Below are 19,457 nucleotides of genomic sequence, written 5' to 3' on the forward strand. Positions count from 1 at the left end.
TGGTGCAGGGTCTGCTGCTGCTACTGGTCTGCTGCCGCTTTGGCAGCAGTATGGGCCCAGCTCTTCAGAATGTTCCATTTAGTCATTATTTTTGTATGCTCCAAGCCATTGCTGATCAATGCAAGTCAGATAAGGGAAATGGGAATTTTTAGCAATTTAGAACTCAGCTTAACCTGAACACATTTTATGGGATAAAGAATAAACACTTCTCTAGCCTGAGGGCTCTCTCCCTTGCCAAATTTCAAAGGCTTCCTGCAAACTATGGAGGTGTAGGAACTTCTTTTAAAAAGGCTGCAAGAATCTTTTACAACTGAAAATGTTATGCAGCCTGAAAATTGGGGTTACTACAAGCTTCCCCTTTAATACATATGTACATGTACTAGGAAAGTATGAGTATTTTGATGTGAGGATCTAATGGCCAGCCCCCGATGATGGATTTAAAGAGACTGGTAACCAAAACATGAAAATAATGTGGGGTTATTCCTTTAAGCATAAATATTATTTACTTAATTTGCATGGACTCCCCTATTTCATACCATGTAGTAAGGGCAGAATAAGCCACTTTTTTGGTACTTATTTCAAAGGGTTCTATACCACACTGTAAAAGAAATAGCTGCCATTAATGAAGTTTTGTTGTGTTCTGTTTCAAAGGAGCAGCTATTATCTTCTTCCTCTCAAAAGGTGATAACTGTAGTTTCAAAATAGTCAAAAACATGCCTTCTGAAATCATCTGAGAGCGGACAATTTATTTTTTAATCACTTCTGCTATACTGCAATGATTAAGTATTATTACAACTTGACTACATACTATGCACACAACTAGAAAATTTACCAGACTACCTATAACAGATTCTAGGTCTGTATCCCAGATGTTTATTAATTCCCATTAACTTTCCATAGTTCAGTCACCTTGATGCGTCACCTGAACTCCATTACAATAATTGTGTCTGTTTTACTTTATTGATCTCTCTAATATGAGGAAATGCTAAGTAGCATCTCAGGGAGCCTTGGTATGTATAGGCAAATATAAGTGTTCATATTATCTAATCTTTCGGGTTTATATTTGCAGTGCATGTACTGGATCCCAGGATCCTTACTGTGGCTGGGACATGGTGATGAAGAAATGCACAACACTGGAAGAAAGTCTGAGCATGAGTCAGTGGGAGCAAAGCATCACTGTGTGTCCAGTAAGTCCAAGAAAATTCATTGACCTCTTAAAGTTCTTGAGTTCATGTGGAGCTTATGTAAACTCGTCACTGTAAGATTTCTCAGGCTGAGAACGTAATTATACACAAAGCACATTGCTTCAGGCCTTTCTGCTCAGAAGTGGACTGTAAACTTATTTGTTTTTCAGTTCATAGCCAACTAATTTGCAGTATGTACAAGAAATTGTTTGCAGTTTTATATGGAGCAGTCAGCTTTCTTCCCCCAGTGTACACATTCCCACTTTGAAGATGAATATTCCCAAATTACAGCAAAGTGGTTTTCCTTCGAGAATGTTCCCCCTACTTTGTACTGTAAAACCAGATTTTAATTGCTAGAGATGGAATCTTGCCCCCTGAGGTTGTTATTGCTAATTTTAAAAGTCACATAACAGTTCACAAAGTTCACTAATTGAAAAGGTGCTATCCTTCCAGAGACAGAAAGTGGATTGTTTGGATGCAGAAAACCCACACACATAATGACATATGAACACTGATTATAGCAAGTATAATATTTATGACTACTCAAGGGTTTTTGTTTTTTGTTTTTTTTTTAAATTTCATATGCTCTCTCCTGTTTAGTCTGGGCTCAACATTTTAATATCATGCTCAAAATAGGTAATGAAATAAACAATTTAAATAATAAAATATTTATTATTATTGTATTATGTATCGGTACAGATGGTCTTTTATAAACAAAGAAGAAAATTCCCTTCCCCAGGGAGTTTGCAAACCAATGGCCAGATTCTGCTTCCCCTATTCATGTTGAATAGTACCTTGCTCCTGAAATAGTCCCATTGCATTCAGTGGGATTATTCTAGAAGTAAGGTACTACTCAGCATCAGGGTGGTAGAATGTATCTGTAAATTAGATTGATAGCATAATTGGAGTAGACACCCAGCCAAAGTGGAAGGGAAGGATGGTAGAAAACAGAATCCTCAGGAAAAGGGAACACTGCTCTTTGCAGAGTATGATTTACAAAGAGCAAGAGTAGACAATATGGAGGTGAGAATAGGAAAGGAAATCAAGCAAAAGACAGATTAGAAGAATGTGACGACACCTTGCACTGAAGAAGAGGGAGGTTGTTTAAGGCACAGAAGTGGCTACAACTGGTACTGATTCTTGAGTAGGGAGAAGAAAATAAAAGGAACAGTGAAGCAAGATGATTGTACAGACCATATGGAACAAGAGAAGGAGTAGAAGGAAATGAGAACTAAGATATAAGCAAGGAAAGAGCTATATGAATGCCTGAAGGTGAGAAAGATGAGACAGAACTTGATGTGTAGTCAAGGAGTCAGTGGAGGGTGGGGCAGTGAGAGAAGATGATTTTTAGCTGCAGTGTTTTGGATAGACTAGAAAGGGGAGAAGAAAGGAAGCCAGAAAGAAAGGGAGGTTATGCTAGTCGAGATTAAAAATAACTGGTGCATGGGGCAGGGGGTTAGCAGTCAGGGTATAGAGAAGTCAGATTTTAGACATGTTACAAAGGAAGAATGGCAGGATTTTTTCAAGATTTTTTCCTGGATGCTGAGAGATTCAAACAGGGCACAAGCCTGGGTAGCAGGGAATATAATTCAGTTATCATTGAAAAGGTTGAGGAGAGGAGAGTGACTTGAAGGATAGGTGATGAATATAGGAATAAAATGTCATCCTTGAGTTTAGATAAAAAATACCTGTCTGAACTGTCTCCCCCAACCTGACTACCTCCTGGTGCTGCCCAAATGTGTTTTGAGTGCTCTGTGAGTGTGCTTCTCTAAAGCACTCAGTTTTGACCTGACACTGCTCCCACTGAAGTCAATGGCTAACTTCAGTAGAAAAAGTTAAACTAGTATTGAGCATACCACTGTCTACCTTCCAAAACTGACAGTGACCACTAATTGGGGGTAAAATCCACTTGGAGACGTGCTGTTTTATAATGAAAAACTGTTTGGATGCTTACACTTTTCTAGTAACCAACAGTTAGTGCTTTAGCATCAAGTTCACAAATCCCTCTCAGTATTTTTCTATTAAATACATACTAAAGGAAAGAGATTCTCCCACCCCACCCCTTTCGGAATATTTGACAATCATCTGTGGTGTACAAATAGAAATGTATATTCTAAACACTACTCTCAAATGCATTTTGAAGCTAAATCCCCTTTCAAGTCTTTTAGGCTTTTCCTTATCATGCTCATTGTGTTAAAGAATCATAGAATATCAGGGTTGAAAGGGACCTCAGGAGGTCATCTAGTCCAACACCCTGCTCAAAACAGGACCAATCCCCAACTAAATCATCCCAGCCAGGGCTTTGTCAAGCCTGACCTTAAAAACTTCTAAGGAAGGAGATTCCACCACCTCCCTAGGTAACGCATTCCAGTGCTTCACCACCCTCCTAGTGAAAAAGTTTTTCCTAATATCCAACTTAAACCTCCCCCACTGCAACTTGAGACCATTACTCCTCATTCTGTCATCAGCTACCACTGAGAACAGCCTAGATCCATCCTCTTTGGAACCCCCTTTCAGGTAATTGAAAGCAGCTATCAAATCCCCCCTCATTCTGCTCTTTAGGTTGAAGGGCTGTCTGTAAGTGAGATTGTTTTCCAGAATAGGTTGTAGATCATTGATGATTCACTGGAGAGGTTTTAGCTGGGGGCTGTATGTGATGGCCAGTGGTGTTCTGTTGTTTTCCTTGTTGGGCCTGTCCTGTAGTGGGTGACTTCCGGGTACCCATTTCACTGTGTCCATCTGTTTCCTCCCTTCCCCAGGTGGGTATTGTAGTTTTAAGAATGCTTGATAAGGATCTTGTAGGTGTTTGTCTCTGTCAGACATCAGGAATGGTAATGTACAAAAGCCAGTAGGAGAACACTTCAGTCTTCCTGGACATTCAATAACAGATTTAAAAGTAGCTATCCTTCAGCCAAAAAACTTCAAAAACAGACTTCAAAGAGAAACTGCAGAGCTACAATTCAATTGCAAACTTAACACCATCAGTTTGGGCTTTAACAGGGACTGGGAGTGGCTGGCTTACTACAAAAGCAATTTTCCCTCTCTTGGTATTGACACCTCCTCCTCAGTTATTGGCAGTGGACCACATCTGCCCTGACCGAATTGATCTTTTTAACACTAGTTCTCTACTTGTAAGGTAACTCCCCTCTCTTCATGTGCCAGTATAATAATGCCTGCATCTGTAATTTTCACTCCATGCATGTGAAGAAGTGGGGTTTTTTACCTACGAAAGCTTATGCCCAAATAAATTGGTTAGTCTTTAAGGAGCCACCGGACTCCTCATTGTTTTCTTTAAATGTATCTGAGTTGTATGTCTCTGGCCAAGATTACTCTACTCCTTTCTTTAGTGCCCCTCTCCCGCAATGTCTATTCACGCTTATACAAAAGAGGCTGCTTTGGGGGTCATTGTGGGAGTTGGTGGTAATAGGCTGATGAATTGGTGGGGGAGAGGTGTCAAAGGAAATTCCAGATTCTCTTCCCGCTTCCTAGCGGGAAGGACACTTTCCTGGTGCAGGACCAAAAGTGATTTCCTCACCTCTGCTGAGCTTCTGTTATTCCTTCTGAAGCCCCCCTGATGCTTTTCCTCTGCCCCTTCCCCTCTTCAAGCCAGTTGAGATGGAGAGAAGGGGCAGCCCTTACAGCCCAGTTCCTCTACTTTTAACAGCAAGGGCTCCTGGAAGGCTCCCGAATTTCTGAGTCCCTGAGTGCTGGGAAGCTGTTGAGGAGAGAGCAGGAGGGGATGGATTTATGCCCATGTGACATCTGTGTGTGCTATAAGCACATCCTAGCAGGAGCCTCTTACATTCCGGAATACAATCCATGCCAGTGAAGGCTAGGTCACCACCTGTCCTGCAACCTGGGGTACCTCGCAATGCTTTGCTGCTGTATCTTCCACCTGGGCCTCTCACAAACAGCCAAACCGCATGCAGCTCACATCCTGTGTGTCTGTGTATAGCTGCAGCCCTGTCCTGCAACTCTGATCACAGCAGCCTGTCAGGAAACATAAGCCACACTCTGGCTGCCAGCAGCCGTGGCTACTACTTGCAGGGTGACCACAACACACTTCCAGTCCCAAATTTTCCTCCTCAAAAATGTGTTCTCCACTATCCAGCCCTCTCCTGGACAGTTCAGATATTTTGGGTCTGTTGCCTCTGTAAGGGAACAATATCGAACAGTTTTGCTATTTTAAATTGAGCTACCACAGAGCCCAGTTTAACCACAACACTGGATTAGTTTTGATTGAAGACTACAACAAGTGTATTTACCTACAAAGAGAGATTTTAAGAGATTTTAAGATTACAAGTAGAAGGCATTAAAATTAGTAATGGTCACAAGAGGAATGAAGATTAAATGCTTTCCAGTGCTAAAACTTAACAAGCTAGACTTGGTTCAAGGTAAAATCCTTACCACATGTTCCCAACAACAGGGCTGACCAAACTTCAGGTCAGGATCCCTCCCGAAGTCAAGCAGTTTCCTTTGTCTTCTTAGGTGAAAAAGAGTGATGTCTCTCTCAGTTAATACTTTGAGGTGTTCTTGCCCCTCACTTTTATAGTCTAGTCACTCTTTGAAATGGATTCTTCTGAGAATTACCCCTTAAAGCAAAGTTTGTTCCAGTAGTGAAGAAGGCAAAGTGTAGTCTGGGTGTGAAGGTGCCCCATGCTCTTTCTTCTCTCCTGTGTATGCTGAAATACAAATTTTCCTTGTCTCGCTCTTGCTGTCTCAAGGACCTGGTTTACTACTGTATATATGTTGAGGCACACACACAATCCCTTGTTTAAGATAGACCTGTTTAGGCAGGAGTAGTTAATCAGGACTATGTGGGTTTAAACATGTTCTATAAATATTGTACAGGGAGAATTCATAACTTACATATAATGTTGCCATGTACATTTCATTGTGATATTATTGACCAATGAGTTATTAGTTTTTAAATGAAATCTCACAAGGCATACTTTGTGTAAAGAATATCACAACAGTATGTAGGGTGTGAATACAGGGTGCATTGGTCACAGAGCCCTAGATTTATTCTCCATTGCCCTGCACCTTGTGTAGAGATTTACACCTGTGCAAAATGGCCAGATCACATTGGTGGTCATTTACACCATTTTGAACTTACTTAGTACCAGAATAAATCACTATACAAAATGCAAGGCTTTGGAGAATCAACCCTTTTGTGTTCTGACTTTTTCTGCATTATTAAATTTCTTTAAAAAAAACCCCGTTTTGCATGAAGCTTTACAACCACAGTTGAACCTCATACCCTAGTGCTGTGCTTTTCAAAGTTCAGGTCATAACCCAGTAGTGGGTCACAGAATGCAAGGCACTGGGTCACCTTGCTCAGCACCCAGGGACCCATTTCAGGCCCCACCCTGCAGCCCTCACCCCTGCACCTCAACCCTCTGCCCCAGCCCTGAGTCCTCTCCCTCACCTCAAACCCCTCATCCCCAGCTCCGTTGGATCGTGGGCATCAACAATTTTCTTCAACTGGGTCGCCAGAAAGAAAGTTTGAAAACCACTGCTGTAGAGGAAGAGCCCATTGCTGTCACACAGGAAAGCTGTTTTCAATTCCTAAGCCCAGCTCCTTGCTTCTTGGTCAGCCGGAACTAGGAGTACAGTATAGTGTATTCAATTCCTGATATATGAAGTGCATCATATCATTTTGCAACAGGCCCTCCAAATAAATAGCTAATATTCAGATTGTGCTGATGGGATTGTTGGTGGGTTATTTATTATTATTGGGAAAGGTGGGTTTATTCTTTATATGGGCAGTCCATAAGGGTGTAGTCTCTGAATTTTTGTATAAACTGGTGGAAACCCACCAGAAGCATTTTCAGCTTGAGGAGATGTTGGCATAGGTGTAGCATGCAAACTCAAACTCGGTGATTCCCACCCCAGAGAATAGGCAACACAAGAAGTTGCTGGCTGACTGAAGATATAGAGTTCCTCAGAGTGCAGGCTAGCACAAAATAGGCAAAAGAGCCATTTGGAGGGTTGCAGAGAGCATCAAGAGACATATAGATAGCAGAGAAAAGAAGAAACTTTGGTTGGGAACGAGAGAAGGAAAGTAAGGCACCAGATAAAAGAAGGGTGGGAAAGGAAATATAACCAAATCAGAGAAAAAGTAAATATCTCCTTCTTTTGTGCTGGCCTGCACTCTGAGGTAGGTGAGAAGGTTGAATGCAACACAACTTTATGGGCAAAGGGCATTGCACTGGTGCTGGTGAGAGCTGAATTTGGCCCTCAGGTTAGTAAACTTTCATTTAAAGTACTCAAAGTCCCACATTTGCCTTGTTTTCTATATAGACACCTGGGGATCTAGCTGATCATATGTGCTGTCTTGTGAAAAGTATAGGTGAGACAGCAGTGAGGGTGTTCTGATACATCATGGAAAAGTAAGCAGTAGAGATGGTTTCATAGCTCTGACACTAATTGGACTGGGGACATGTTATCTGTGTTTATAGAATACAGACTTTTCCAACCCTCAGTGTAAGAGAATGAGCACAACTGACATTTAACAAGAAATAATTATTTCCTGTTTGTGAAAAATAACAGCATACACACTGTATTATAGTGTGTTATTTTCAGTAAACATGTGTCAGCAGTATGCTGAGTTGATAGATTGTAGCTATATCAGTCACAGCTGCCAGAAAATAAACTTGTCTGTTCTATGGGGTAGCACTGTATGTGAATGATTGATCTTGAAAAGTGTTATTAATAGTTAAATTATGGAACCTTTTAGCAGAGTGGCTGGAAATCAGCCAGAGATGCGGTGAAAACATGCTGCCTGCTGTAATTAAATCTCTTATATCTTCTAATTATCTGTGAAATTTATACCTCCTTTATCTCCCTTCCCCACCTCATTTAGAAGTAAGTGATGTCCATTGTTCGAGCCAGGTAGCCAAGAGAGTCACCTTTCTCTGTGATTCATAGCAGTTCTGCCAGTTTTGTTTTTAGTTCAGTGTAGAAACAGATGTTAGGGCATTAAGTACTGGTACTTTCCCTCCCTGTTTCCCCACTTAAAACATGCCTAACTGCTTCAGGCTATCCCCCCGTCCGACATTTGTTGGGTGGGGGAAGATCTATGTACTATTTAGCTATATCATTATTATTTATTTGTACTGCTGTAGCCTTATGGGGCCCTACTCCTAGCCCAGGATCCCAATATGCTAGGTGTTGTACAAACACAGAACAAAAAGTTGGTTTCTTGAATCTATAATGCAAGTTTTCTAATCGTTTAATCATTCTCTACTAAAGAGTGCCTTCATCTAGAGAGCTAAATTCCTGATATCCATCACCAATTTCATGAAAGGGTCCAGTAGCAATGCAGTCTGAAATCTAGAGTTAGCACTGTTTCTTTTAATTAGACAATTCCTGGGTGAATATATAATTATACATATCTTATTCACATAGCTTTTAAACTGCGTTTTGGAAGAATTGTTCAACACCATAAAAGAGCCTGATCCTCCTCCAGGTGGAGACAGTGGGAATAAACTTTAAGGGAACAGGCAAAGGTCCTAAAAATAAAGTTTTATGCTTTTTCATTTTTATTGTTTTTTACAGCTGTGTTTTCCCCATTTATCAGCCTTTTGGATCTGCTCTCCTCCAAGAGTTATTTGCGTTCTTGGCAGAACATCTGATCTAATGTATTTCATTTTCGACCGGTTCATTTTTAATCCAACTTGACTACTTTTCGCTTTCAGTTCTTTAAGCATTCTCTCAAGCTGGGCTGTATTTTCGGCTATCAGCACTATATCATCTGTGAACCTGAGATGGTTTAGCCGCTCGCCGTTTATATTAATCCTGCCTTTCAAGTCTGCTTGTCAAAAAACCAATTCAAGACAGGCTGTGAATAATTTTGATGAAACTGTATCTCCTTGTTTCACACCTTTCTCGATGGGGATTTGGAGGGGAGTATCGAACAGCGATATGTCCGTGCTGCAGCCAGAGTTCGCTTCCTTTAGTAATGTGATATATTTGTGCTGGTGCCCTGTTCTGAAAGAGCTTCAAGAACGGCGTTAGTCTCTGTGCTGTTGAACACCTTCTTGTAGTCTACGAAGGCAATGCACAAAGGGAACTTCTATTCCCTTGAACACTCTAGTAGTTGGTTTAGAGTGAAGATGTGGTCTATCGTGCTGTAATTCCTTCGAAAGCCGGTTGCTGTTCATCCAGGTTTTGTGACAGTCTATTTGTTATTATTTTAGTGAACAACCTATAGATATGCGAAAGCAGGCAGATCAGGTGATAGTTCTTTAGATTTTCTCCAATCACCTTTCTTATGCAGCAAGATGGTATTGGACTCTTTCCAACTGGATGGTATCTTCTGGATTTCCAGGTAGCGGCTGAACCTTTGGGCAAGAGCTTTCCAAAGTTCCTGACCTCCTGCCTTAAGCACTTCTGCTGTCAGACCGTCCTTGCCTGGAGCCTTCCCCTCTTTCATTTGATGGACTGCGTGACGGACTTCGCTGATGAGAACCGGGAGTATGTGTTCATCAGTTTGTTGAAGTGATGGCATTGGGACGTCTATATGGGATGCAAACAGCTGGGTATAGAAATCTCTGTTCGATCGGTTACTGATTCTCCGTCCCTGTTCTTCAAAGCTGATAATGATGACCTGTACAACGCCAGTTCCCGTTTGCATTTTTTGAGACTTTTACGATCTTCAGCAGCCTTTAGGAGCTTTGCGGTTCGAAATTTCTCGAAGTCTTCCTTCAGCGTTTATTTGGGCCAGGAAGTCAGCATGCACCATGATCAGAAAGGTGAACTGTTGCGCAGAAAAAAAGCTGGATGGTGCGCATTCAATGACATCAAGGACATCCTCCAAGGAAAGATCAGCAAAACAACTTGTGCAAATCTTTTTAACTCGACTGTACTTCCAGCGATGTTATATGGCAGCGAAACATGGTCGCTGACAAAGATTGAAGAACATCAACGGTCTGTCACACAGAGGGCGATGGAACGAACATTTTTGAGCATTTTGCTCCATGATCACATCCTCAACGAAATAATTAGGCAGCAGTCTGGAGTGTGACACGTTGTTGAAAGCAGGCTCATCAAAATGTGGTGGGCTGGACATGTGGCCCAACTCAGTGACAACAGATGGACCACAGCTATAGCCGAGTGGTGTCCGCGAGAACAGAAACAGCCATGCGGTCAGCCTCCAAAGAGGTGGGATGATTTCCTAACAAGGAGATATGGACAAGCATGGCGAAGGATGGCCAGAGTGAGAGAAGATTGGAAGATGTGTTGTGATTGGCTCAGTCCCAACTGATGAAGGACTGACAGTCTATGCAGTTTCCCCCATATATAATGTATATATTTAAAATCACATTCTGCTTCCCCAGGGAGTGGAATTTTAGTGATGGTTCTTTTATTAAAATGTGTTTTTATAAATAACAAAGAAACCTACTAATCATTAAGATTTAGCATAGACTTAACTAGAATCTATCCCTTGACCGTTATCTTCTACTGCTTCCTCCTTTCAATCTAAAGTCATATTTCTGCGAACATTCTTGCATATTCTATTTTGCAATCAGTGTCTTAGAGCAGGTGACAGCAGAGTTTGGGAGAAATGGGAAATAATTTCAGGCAGAAGATGATTAAGAGAATGGGGCTCTAATTCTTGTTGAATTTCTGTCGGAATTCTTTCCAGAGGAGCCAGTGATATTGGTTGTAGTTAGGGGTGATGATGATTGATTATTATTATTTATAGTGTCCAAAGGCTCCGTTGCCCCGGGCACTGTACAAACACAAAAAAGAGAATTCCTGCTCTAAAGGATTTATGGTCTGAAAGGGTGTGATCCTTTTGAGAATGATTCCTGTGGTGGCTCTAAATTTTGAATAGTTGAAGTTCAGACTTCACTATGTTGTGCAATTAAAAAGTTACATCAAAAGGGACCTCTGATCAGTTTTCTGCCGTCTTACCGTAAGCCTTGACTTTCTGCTTTTATATCTTCTAGACCAGGAATTTGACTGTGGATGGGAATTTTGGAATGTGGTCTCAGTGGAAACCCTGCACCCACACTGATGGTACTAGTGTTGGCTCCTGCCTCTGCAGAACTCGCTTGTGTGACAGTCCAGCTCCTCAGTGTGGAGGCTGGCAGTGCGAAGGACCAAGTATGGAAATTGCCAACTGCTCCAGGTACGTCAGACAATCGCAAGACCCAAAGAGATCCTATAGTATATATTTTTTAAAGTATTAAAAATAAAACACATTTTAAGTAATATTTCTTTTAAACCTTGTCCACAGCCTTCCTATTGCTTCTTGAATATGAAACTGCTTATGATGATAGCCACAGCACCATGGGACATAAGTAGCCTCTCAGACTTTGCTGGGAGAGAGAACTGGCCAAGTGGGAAAAATTAACTTCAAGTTTTATGAAACTAATTAAGTTGACCACAATTAATATTAACAACAGAAATGTAGGGGGAAAAAGTCAATGCATTTGGTGACACCCACAATTTAAAGCCCCGGAGTTTAGTAATTTATTGGGGCCCAGAGATACTTTGGCAGGACCAGTAAGCTTTTTTTAAACATTAGTTCTGGCCCAGTGATCAGAAAGAACACATTTTGAGCACCAAGTCCCGGGAGTCACAACCCTTTAGCACCACCTCCGTTGGACCAGCTCTCAGGGTTTGTGAATAGGTGCACTAGGGATGGGGAGCAAAAGGAGGGTGCTTGTTTCTCTGCACTGGAGAGGAGGCAGGTCCACAGTAGCCTGTGCTGATAGCATAATATCCTGGTCTGTGGCCAACCAAGTCTGGTCTTGCACCCGCTTTTCCATCCCACACCACTCACCTGACCCCATACACAGAATACTAGAGCAGATCATTTTTCAATCTAAGCTTAGAAACAAAGTGTTTGTTCTCAACAGTCTTGGCCAAGTTAGAGGGTGTAGGATTAGCAGACTTGTGCTGACAACTGGTGATAGTGAAGGAGGTGGGTCTAATTTGATCTGGAGCTCATGTTTCAAACTTTTTTTACACCTAACTCCCAAGTTAAAACTTGTTTGGTGGTCTGTTCTGTTCATTTCCAGCAGTTCCTTCTTTTATTACTTTCTCTAGTCCATTACTTATGCTACGCCAGTAGCAAATACTTTAACTTCCGAATCACCTCATGATATTTTTGCATGAATCACAACAGATGTTATCCTGCATGTAACGGTAGACAAAATGATTCCAGCTGATACAAGATGCAATAATGAAGGAGTGTGAATAGTTAAGAAAAATCAATACGGTGCTTACAGTTGACTGTAGAGTAGAGAATTGTGAGAAGGAGAGAGGATAAGGATACTGTATGAAGCTAAACAGTTGAACAAGAGTTATTAGGTATCTGTTGTTGGAGGGCCAGAATTTTAAAGGTATTTATTTAGAGGTGTTTAGGCATTGCTGCACTCACTTCTGCAATGTCTCACTGATTGAGAAGCCTAAATCTCATTTTTAAAAGGGATTTAGGCACTTAGATAGTCGATGGGATTTGGACTTCTCAATGCCTAAATCCTTTCTAAAATGTGGCTTAGGCTCCTAAATCAAATGGGCATTGCAGCACTGAGTGCAGCAATGCCTAAACACCTTTAAAAATCTGGGCCTGAAGGCTTAGATGGGAATAGAGAACTACTCGGAGGCTCACCAGAGATATTATCATAGTCACTCCTGCTAACATTACATCATCTCATTTGCATAACCACTCATACGAATAATTGATTTTCAGAGGTACTGTACTGGGCACCCAAAGCTCCCATTGGTTTTAATGCATCTGAAAATCATGCCATTCATACTAATCCTTACAGTAATCAACCCTGTTTTTCTGTCCAAAGTCAGTAGTTGTTAATTATGATATTTTTCAGGCAGTCATTTTCTGTAGTGTCAAAATTCTGGGTCCATTAAAACAAGGGAAGATTCATGCAGTGCTCAAATAGCAATAAACCATTAGTAAAAGTTAAAACTGCACTTTTTTGGCCAACTATTGAAATGATCTGACAAGTTCAACATTTTTATCCTGTTGTATTATTGAACCAGGTGAGCTTTTTAATTTTTGAATCATTTCCGAAGACAGTAAGAGTAAGACAATTTGTATTATATTAACCTTCGTATTCTTTTTAAATGTTTATAATGAAATCTCAAGAGCGTAACATTGTTGAGTTTGATTTTTATTGAATTTCTTATCTCTACAGCAATTTTCAGGTGTGAAAAAAACCAGTGGGATACTATAATGCATTGATTTCTTTAGGGTTTAAAATTTCTTTCCAGACATTTGTCATGATACTGTTCATATTGAAGTCAATAGGAGTTAGCCACTGACTTTAATGGGAACATGACTGTGCCTTCTAGGGGTTTACAAGTATTAGAAATCCGTATTGATTCTGTTAGCTCTATCGGCACCTTTTGGTACTCTTACCCATAAGGTATTGTTATCTTCTTTGAGGATTTTGTAGAATTGTGAGCTCATGTAATTGTCTCTTCTTGAAATCTTACTTCTTCTGGAACTTGATTTTTTTTCTTTTTGTTGTTTTAAATTATCTTTTTCTTTTTTTTTTTTAAACAGAAAAGGAAGGGCATGAACTTGAAGTTTTAAATCTTCCTTAAAAGACATGCTATAAATAATGTGGACTCTCTAACTGAGCAGTTCTCAAACTTCATTGCACCGCAGCCCCCTTCTGACAATGAAAATTAGTACATGACCCCAGGAAAGGGGACCGAAGCCTGAGCCTGCCCCAGCCCCACCACCTGCGCCACATTTCCTCGGGCAGGTCGGGGGGAAGTAAAGCCAAAGATCAAGGGCTTCAGCCCCAGATACAATGCCTGTAAACTGAGTCCCGTCGCCCAGGGCTGAAACCCCTGGGCTTTGGCCCCGGGAGGTGGGGCTCCGCCTTTGGCTTCAGCCCCTGGCCCCAGCAAGTCTAAGGTTAACCCTGGAAACCCCATTAAAATAGGGCTGCTGCCCACTTTGGGGTCCCGACCCACAGCTTGAGAACTGCTGCTTTAACCTACTTGAGCAATATGTAATTCAAAATTATCTCCAAAAAGTTAATGTGGGCATTTAAATATTAAATGTATCCAGAATAAATTAACTGAGGAAAATTGAATTCCTCTTTCTGTTGTTTGTGTTTTGGATTCTGAAATAATGTAGGAGAATGTCAGGTTGCCCATAGGACTTTGTGGGTTTTATATTTGTTTGGTCATTGGGCCCATTTTAGCAGCAACATATCATATAGACCAGGTAGAAACAATGGGAAAAACAAGTGTCAGAGGAACTTCTTTTTTCCACCAAGTGTTCTTCTGGAAGTTTAACTCCATACAGAATTAACTATCTCTGCAGATATTAATGGGCCAAATTCTGTTCTCAGTTACACCCATGTAGCTGCTCACTGTATATTATAACAGATGACAGAGCCAAGGCTTATTATTCTACTAGAAATGGGGGCTGGACTCCATGGACTTCTTGGTCACCCTGCAGTACCACCTGTGGAATTGGTTTTCAAGTCCGCCAGCGTTCATGCAGCAATCCAACTCCTCGGCATGGGGGCCGCGTGTGTGTGGGACAGAACCGTGAGGAGAGGTGAGTTACCTTTTCTCCACTGCCTGTTTTAATTTTTTCCATTCAGGTTCATTTTCATGTTACATTTTTCTCTTTTACCTGCTTTCTCTTCCTTTTTTAAAAAAATTTCCAGTACAATCTCTTACTACAATTACTATTAACAAGGACATGGACTTCAGCAGTGCATTCAGTTTTCACTTAGCTGAGTCCTTCCCGAACCGACTGAGCTCCCAGCAGTACTACTCAGCTGGTTGTGTTGAGGCACTCCTCTCTACTATCCCTTCAGACTCTGAAAATTGATTGTAATGTGTTTGAATTGCAAGTTGACCAGACTCAAAATCTGCAGTAAAGTGTTGTTAGATCACAGCACTGCATTACTGGTGGACTAAGTTCAATTTTTGTATCTTAAATAAAATTAAGCATCAATACAGCAAGTGGGAAAGTTTTAATGGTTTTGTTTGTATCTAATAAATATACACCATACTGGAATCAAATATGTTCTTTAGTAAGTAAACCTGAAATTGTTTGTGTGTATAGGTTTCAGAGTAACAGCCGTGTTAGTCTGTATTCGCAAAAAGAAAAGGAGTACTTGTGGCACCTTAGAGACTAACGAATTTATTTGAGCATCCGATGAAGTGAGCTGTAGCTCACGAAAGCTTATGCTCAAATAAATTGGTTAGTCTCTAAGGTGCCACAAGTACTCCCTTTCTTTTTGTGTGTATATTAACCTCTAAACTGGTTTCAGAGTAGCAGCCATGTTAGTCTGTATTCGCAAAAAGAAAAGGAGTACTTGTGGCACCTTAGAGACTAACCAATTTATTTGAGCATAAGCTTTCGTGAGCTACAGCTCACTTCATCGGATGCATTCAGTGGAAAATACAGTGAGGAGATTTATATACACACAGAACATGAAAAAATGGATGTTTATCATGCACACTGTAAGGAGAGTGATCACTTAAGATGAGCTATTACCAGCAGGAGAGTGGGCGGGGGAAGAAAACCCTTTGTAGTGATAATCAAGGTGAGCCATTTCCAGCAGTTAACAAGAACGTCTGAGGAACAGTGGGGGGGGGAGGGAATAAACAAGGGGAAATAGTTTTACTTTGTGTAATGACTCAACCACTCCCAGTCTCTATTCAAGCCTAAGTTAATTGTATCCAATTTGCAAATGAATTCTAATTCAGCAGTCTCTCGTTGGAGTCTGTTTTTGAAGTCTTTTTGTTGAAGAATTGCCACTTTTGGGTCAGAAATCGAGTGACCAGAGAGATTGAAGTGTTCTCCGACTGATTTATGAATGTTATAATTCTTGACATCTGATTTGTGTCCATTTATTCTTTTACGTAGAGACTGTCCAGTTTGACCAATGTACATGGCAGAGGGGCATTGCTGGCACATGATGGCATATATCACATTGGTAGATGTGCAGGTGAACGAGCCTCTGATAGTGTGGCTGATGTGATTAGGCCCAATGATGGTGTCCCCTGAATAGATATGTGGACACAGTTGGCAACTGGCTTTGTTGCAAGGATAGGTTCCTGGGTTAAACACTTCAAGTCAGCTTTTAACTTGGTCTTTTATTTCACAGTTCGTTGCTTCCCTGAGTACTAGATGTTTTGTCATACTACCTCAAAATGTAGTTTGGTCTTTTGATTCCATCACTCACACGTCTAAGAGACTCCAATTTATTATTACCTTCCATGAATCCCAACAAAGAAATGAAACATTCATTTTGTATATATATTTAGACAGACTACTGCATTGACATGTATTATCTTGTTTCCAGGGGCATCCTGTCAGCTTCAGAAGAAATAGCAAGCTGTGATACAATCATGTAATAGTGTTTAAAATTCTGAGTACATGAGCCATCAGTTCCAAAAAATATATAAGGATCTATTTTTTCTTGGATGCACACTTAAAATTTGCATTAGTGTTCCTGTAAGGTACGCTCACAGAAGCAAGGGAAAACTGAATTTTTTTCACTGAATCTGCATCTTTCCAGTGATGAAGATAATGAGAAAAATTAGATTAGCAAGTAATTCCAGTGGACCAATGTTGCACACCACACTGCTTTTTTCATAGAAATTCTAGGAATCTGCCCATGTAACACAAAATTAAGAGGGCGAGTGTCCTAGAAAATGTGCACACTTCTGGCTATTTCAGAGCAATGCATATCTACCATTCTTTGGTCAAAAGGCCAAGATTTTTATATGCTGTAATATACTCTCGGCAGATAGGTTATCCAAGTAAAAAGCTGCCCCCAGCAAATATGGAACTTTAACTAAAATCTCATAGCTCTCTCCTAGCCTGAACACCAGTTATCAGTTTTGTTGAGATGACTGGTCAGTACAGCGCAAAAGAAAATCTGAGTGAGTTTATATTAAAAAGGAGTTGAGATTTGAGTAAAATCCACAGGGTGAGTTTTGGTTAAGTATTGTGTCATTTTTTGTATTCTAATTGTCACATGGATTAAAGGATAAATAGACATTTTAAAGAACAAATAGTGATAGGTATATATCATGGGGTCTCGGCATGTCCAGCATGGGCCGCCCTCATTTACGCAGTTCAGGGTTGATACACCTCATCACAGAGTCATCGAGAATCTCTGCTCAGTCAAGCTATCACAAGCAGGAACTCTGGACCCATGGGCAGGGCAGAGAAAACAATCAGTCTATGGCCTCTGGGACTCCTGGCTGGGACAATCAATAGCAGTTTGGGGGCCCTAATCCCCTGGGCGGGGCAGAGTAAACAAATAGTCTGTAACCTCTGGGGCGTGACAGCAAACAGTCTATATCAAGAGTCCCTGGTAGTCACATATAGTGGCAAGTGCAGGGCAGTGGTAGGGGAACCCAGACCCACCCTACTGCACCGGGTTCTGACCCAGGGCCCTATGAAGCTGGTAAACTTCCTATTAAGGATAGAGGCATCAGCTCATAACATGTTCCCTAGTAGATGACGTGCCTCCCTAAAGGGGAGGACAAGTCACCTCCCCACGTGTCTCCTCTCCCCTCGCTCTCCATATCCCCTCCCCACCCCACATTACCCGCGTGGGGGAGAGGGGCTCTATGCTCCCGCTGCACCAACTTGTGCCCCTCCCCTCGCAGCATGTTCAGCTGCTCTCCCTGGAAACCAGGCCCGGGCGGGCAGTGGGATGGAGCCACTCCTGGTTGCTAATCTGTGCAGCGTAGCCAGCTACCTCAGAGAGAGCCTGGCTGGGGAGGGGCGGCACTGGCAGCCCACTCCCTGCGCAGGCTTGGCTTCCAGGGACAGTGGCCGAGCATGCTGTGGGGAGGAGGCGCCAGCTCGCTTGGCTGCTGTCCCTGGAAGCCAAGCCCTGAACGGGGGGTAGCCCACTGCTGCCGCCACCAGTTGCTCTTCCAGGCAGCTGCTGCACTGTACCGGGCAGCATCCCAGCGTGGCTGGAAGAGGTTCTGGCCCTGCCCCTTCCATTCCCCACCTGGGAAGGCTGCTGGGGGGGGGAAGCACTTGACCTTGCATGCACCCTCAACACATCGCCTCTTCCTACCATAAAGCCCATCTTGGGCATCTCCTCGGCTGGCAGTGGCTTGGCGTTCCCATCAGTTTCTGCAGTGGGCTGTTCCTCCACAGCGTTGTCCAGGTCCATGGCCTCAGTAGTCTGAAGATTCGATGGTTCCTCTGCAGGAGCTTGCAGCACACGTCCTTTCTCCTCCTCAGCCAGTTGCTACTGAGCTGAGTTGACTCCTTTTATCTGTCCCTTCCACCTGGAGCACACACAGCGAGGGAGAGGGGGCGTGGTCTCCTGAGCCCACAATGATTGGTCAGCCCCACTGGCCCAGTGAGTGGTCAATAAACCCTGTCACAGTATAGAAAATAAGAAATTATTTCAGTGAATCAGAAATTAAATGCTCACTATTGAGACAGTGGGTACTCTAGAAAAGCACATTGTAAAAAGGGCAATGATATATGGAATACTTCAGAAAATAAATAATATTAAATCGCAAGGTCCAGATAGTGGTATTGAAGTGCTCTGAAGGTTCAAAAGATTGAAGTAGTTGAGTTACTTTAAAAAAAAGTAAAAACAACAAGGAGTCCTTGTGGCACCCTAGAGACTAACAAATTTATTTGGACATAAGCTTTCGTGGGCTTATGCTCAAATAAATTTCTTAGTTTCTAAGGTACCACAAGGACTCCTTGTTGTTTTTGCTGATACAGATTAACACGGCTACCACTCTGAAACCTTAAAAAAAAGTATAACAAAATCATTTGTAGAGCTACTTTTCCAGACAACTGAAGTACAACCTTACTTCATTCCCCAGGACCACCTTGGTACCAGGAAAAGTAATTGAGGAAATCATTTTAGAGCTATAATGCATCTTAAAGAGCAAAGTATACCAAGGACAAACCAGTGTTAGGTTTTGTAAAAATAAAACTGCTTTCCTTGTATCTTAGAATTTGTTGAGCTGGCAAAAGAGTGAATACAGGAGAACCAGTGGATATAATGGGCTGGATTTACCACTGCTTAACTCCAGTACCAACTGAGTTACACCTGCATAAAACTGGAATAATGCATTGTTAAATTAGGCCCAGATGTTTAGGAGTGCTGAGCCAATAATTCACAACTAACAATTTACAAAGAAAGAGTAACTTTTTTTCCGGCTTCCAGAACAACAGCAAGGAGATTGTGATTTATTAGGTAAATTGGAAAAGAAGGTGATCAATATGAAAATTGAAAGGTCGATAAGGAACTGGTTAAAGGGGAG

At 41.7% G+C, this 19,457-nt stretch overlaps 1 protein-coding gene across 2 annotated transcripts in view; it reads left to right on the forward strand.

The window, feature by feature from the left end:
* SEMA5A (semaphorin 5A) overlaps nucleotides 1-19,457 on the forward strand; it is a 606,804-nt gene that overhangs the window by 448,841 nt on the left and 138,506 nt on the right. For both annotated transcript variants that reach the window (XM_074945055.1, XM_074945056.1), the window contains exons 12-14: nucleotides 1,070-1,187; nucleotides 11,141-11,322; nucleotides 14,596-14,739. In XM_074945055.1, coding sequence (XP_074801156.1) covers nucleotides 1,070-1,187; nucleotides 11,141-11,322; nucleotides 14,596-14,739 — 444 coding nt within the window. The remainder of the gene's footprint in view (nucleotides 1-1,069; nucleotides 1,188-11,140; nucleotides 11,323-14,595; nucleotides 14,740-19,457) is intronic.

The sequence above is a fragment of the Natator depressus genome, chromosome 2, assembly GCF_965152275.1.
Source record: "Natator depressus isolate rNatDep1 chromosome 2, rNatDep2.hap1, whole genome shotgun sequence".
NCBI classification, from domain to species: Eukaryota; Metazoa; Chordata; order Testudines; family Cheloniidae; genus Natator; species Natator depressus.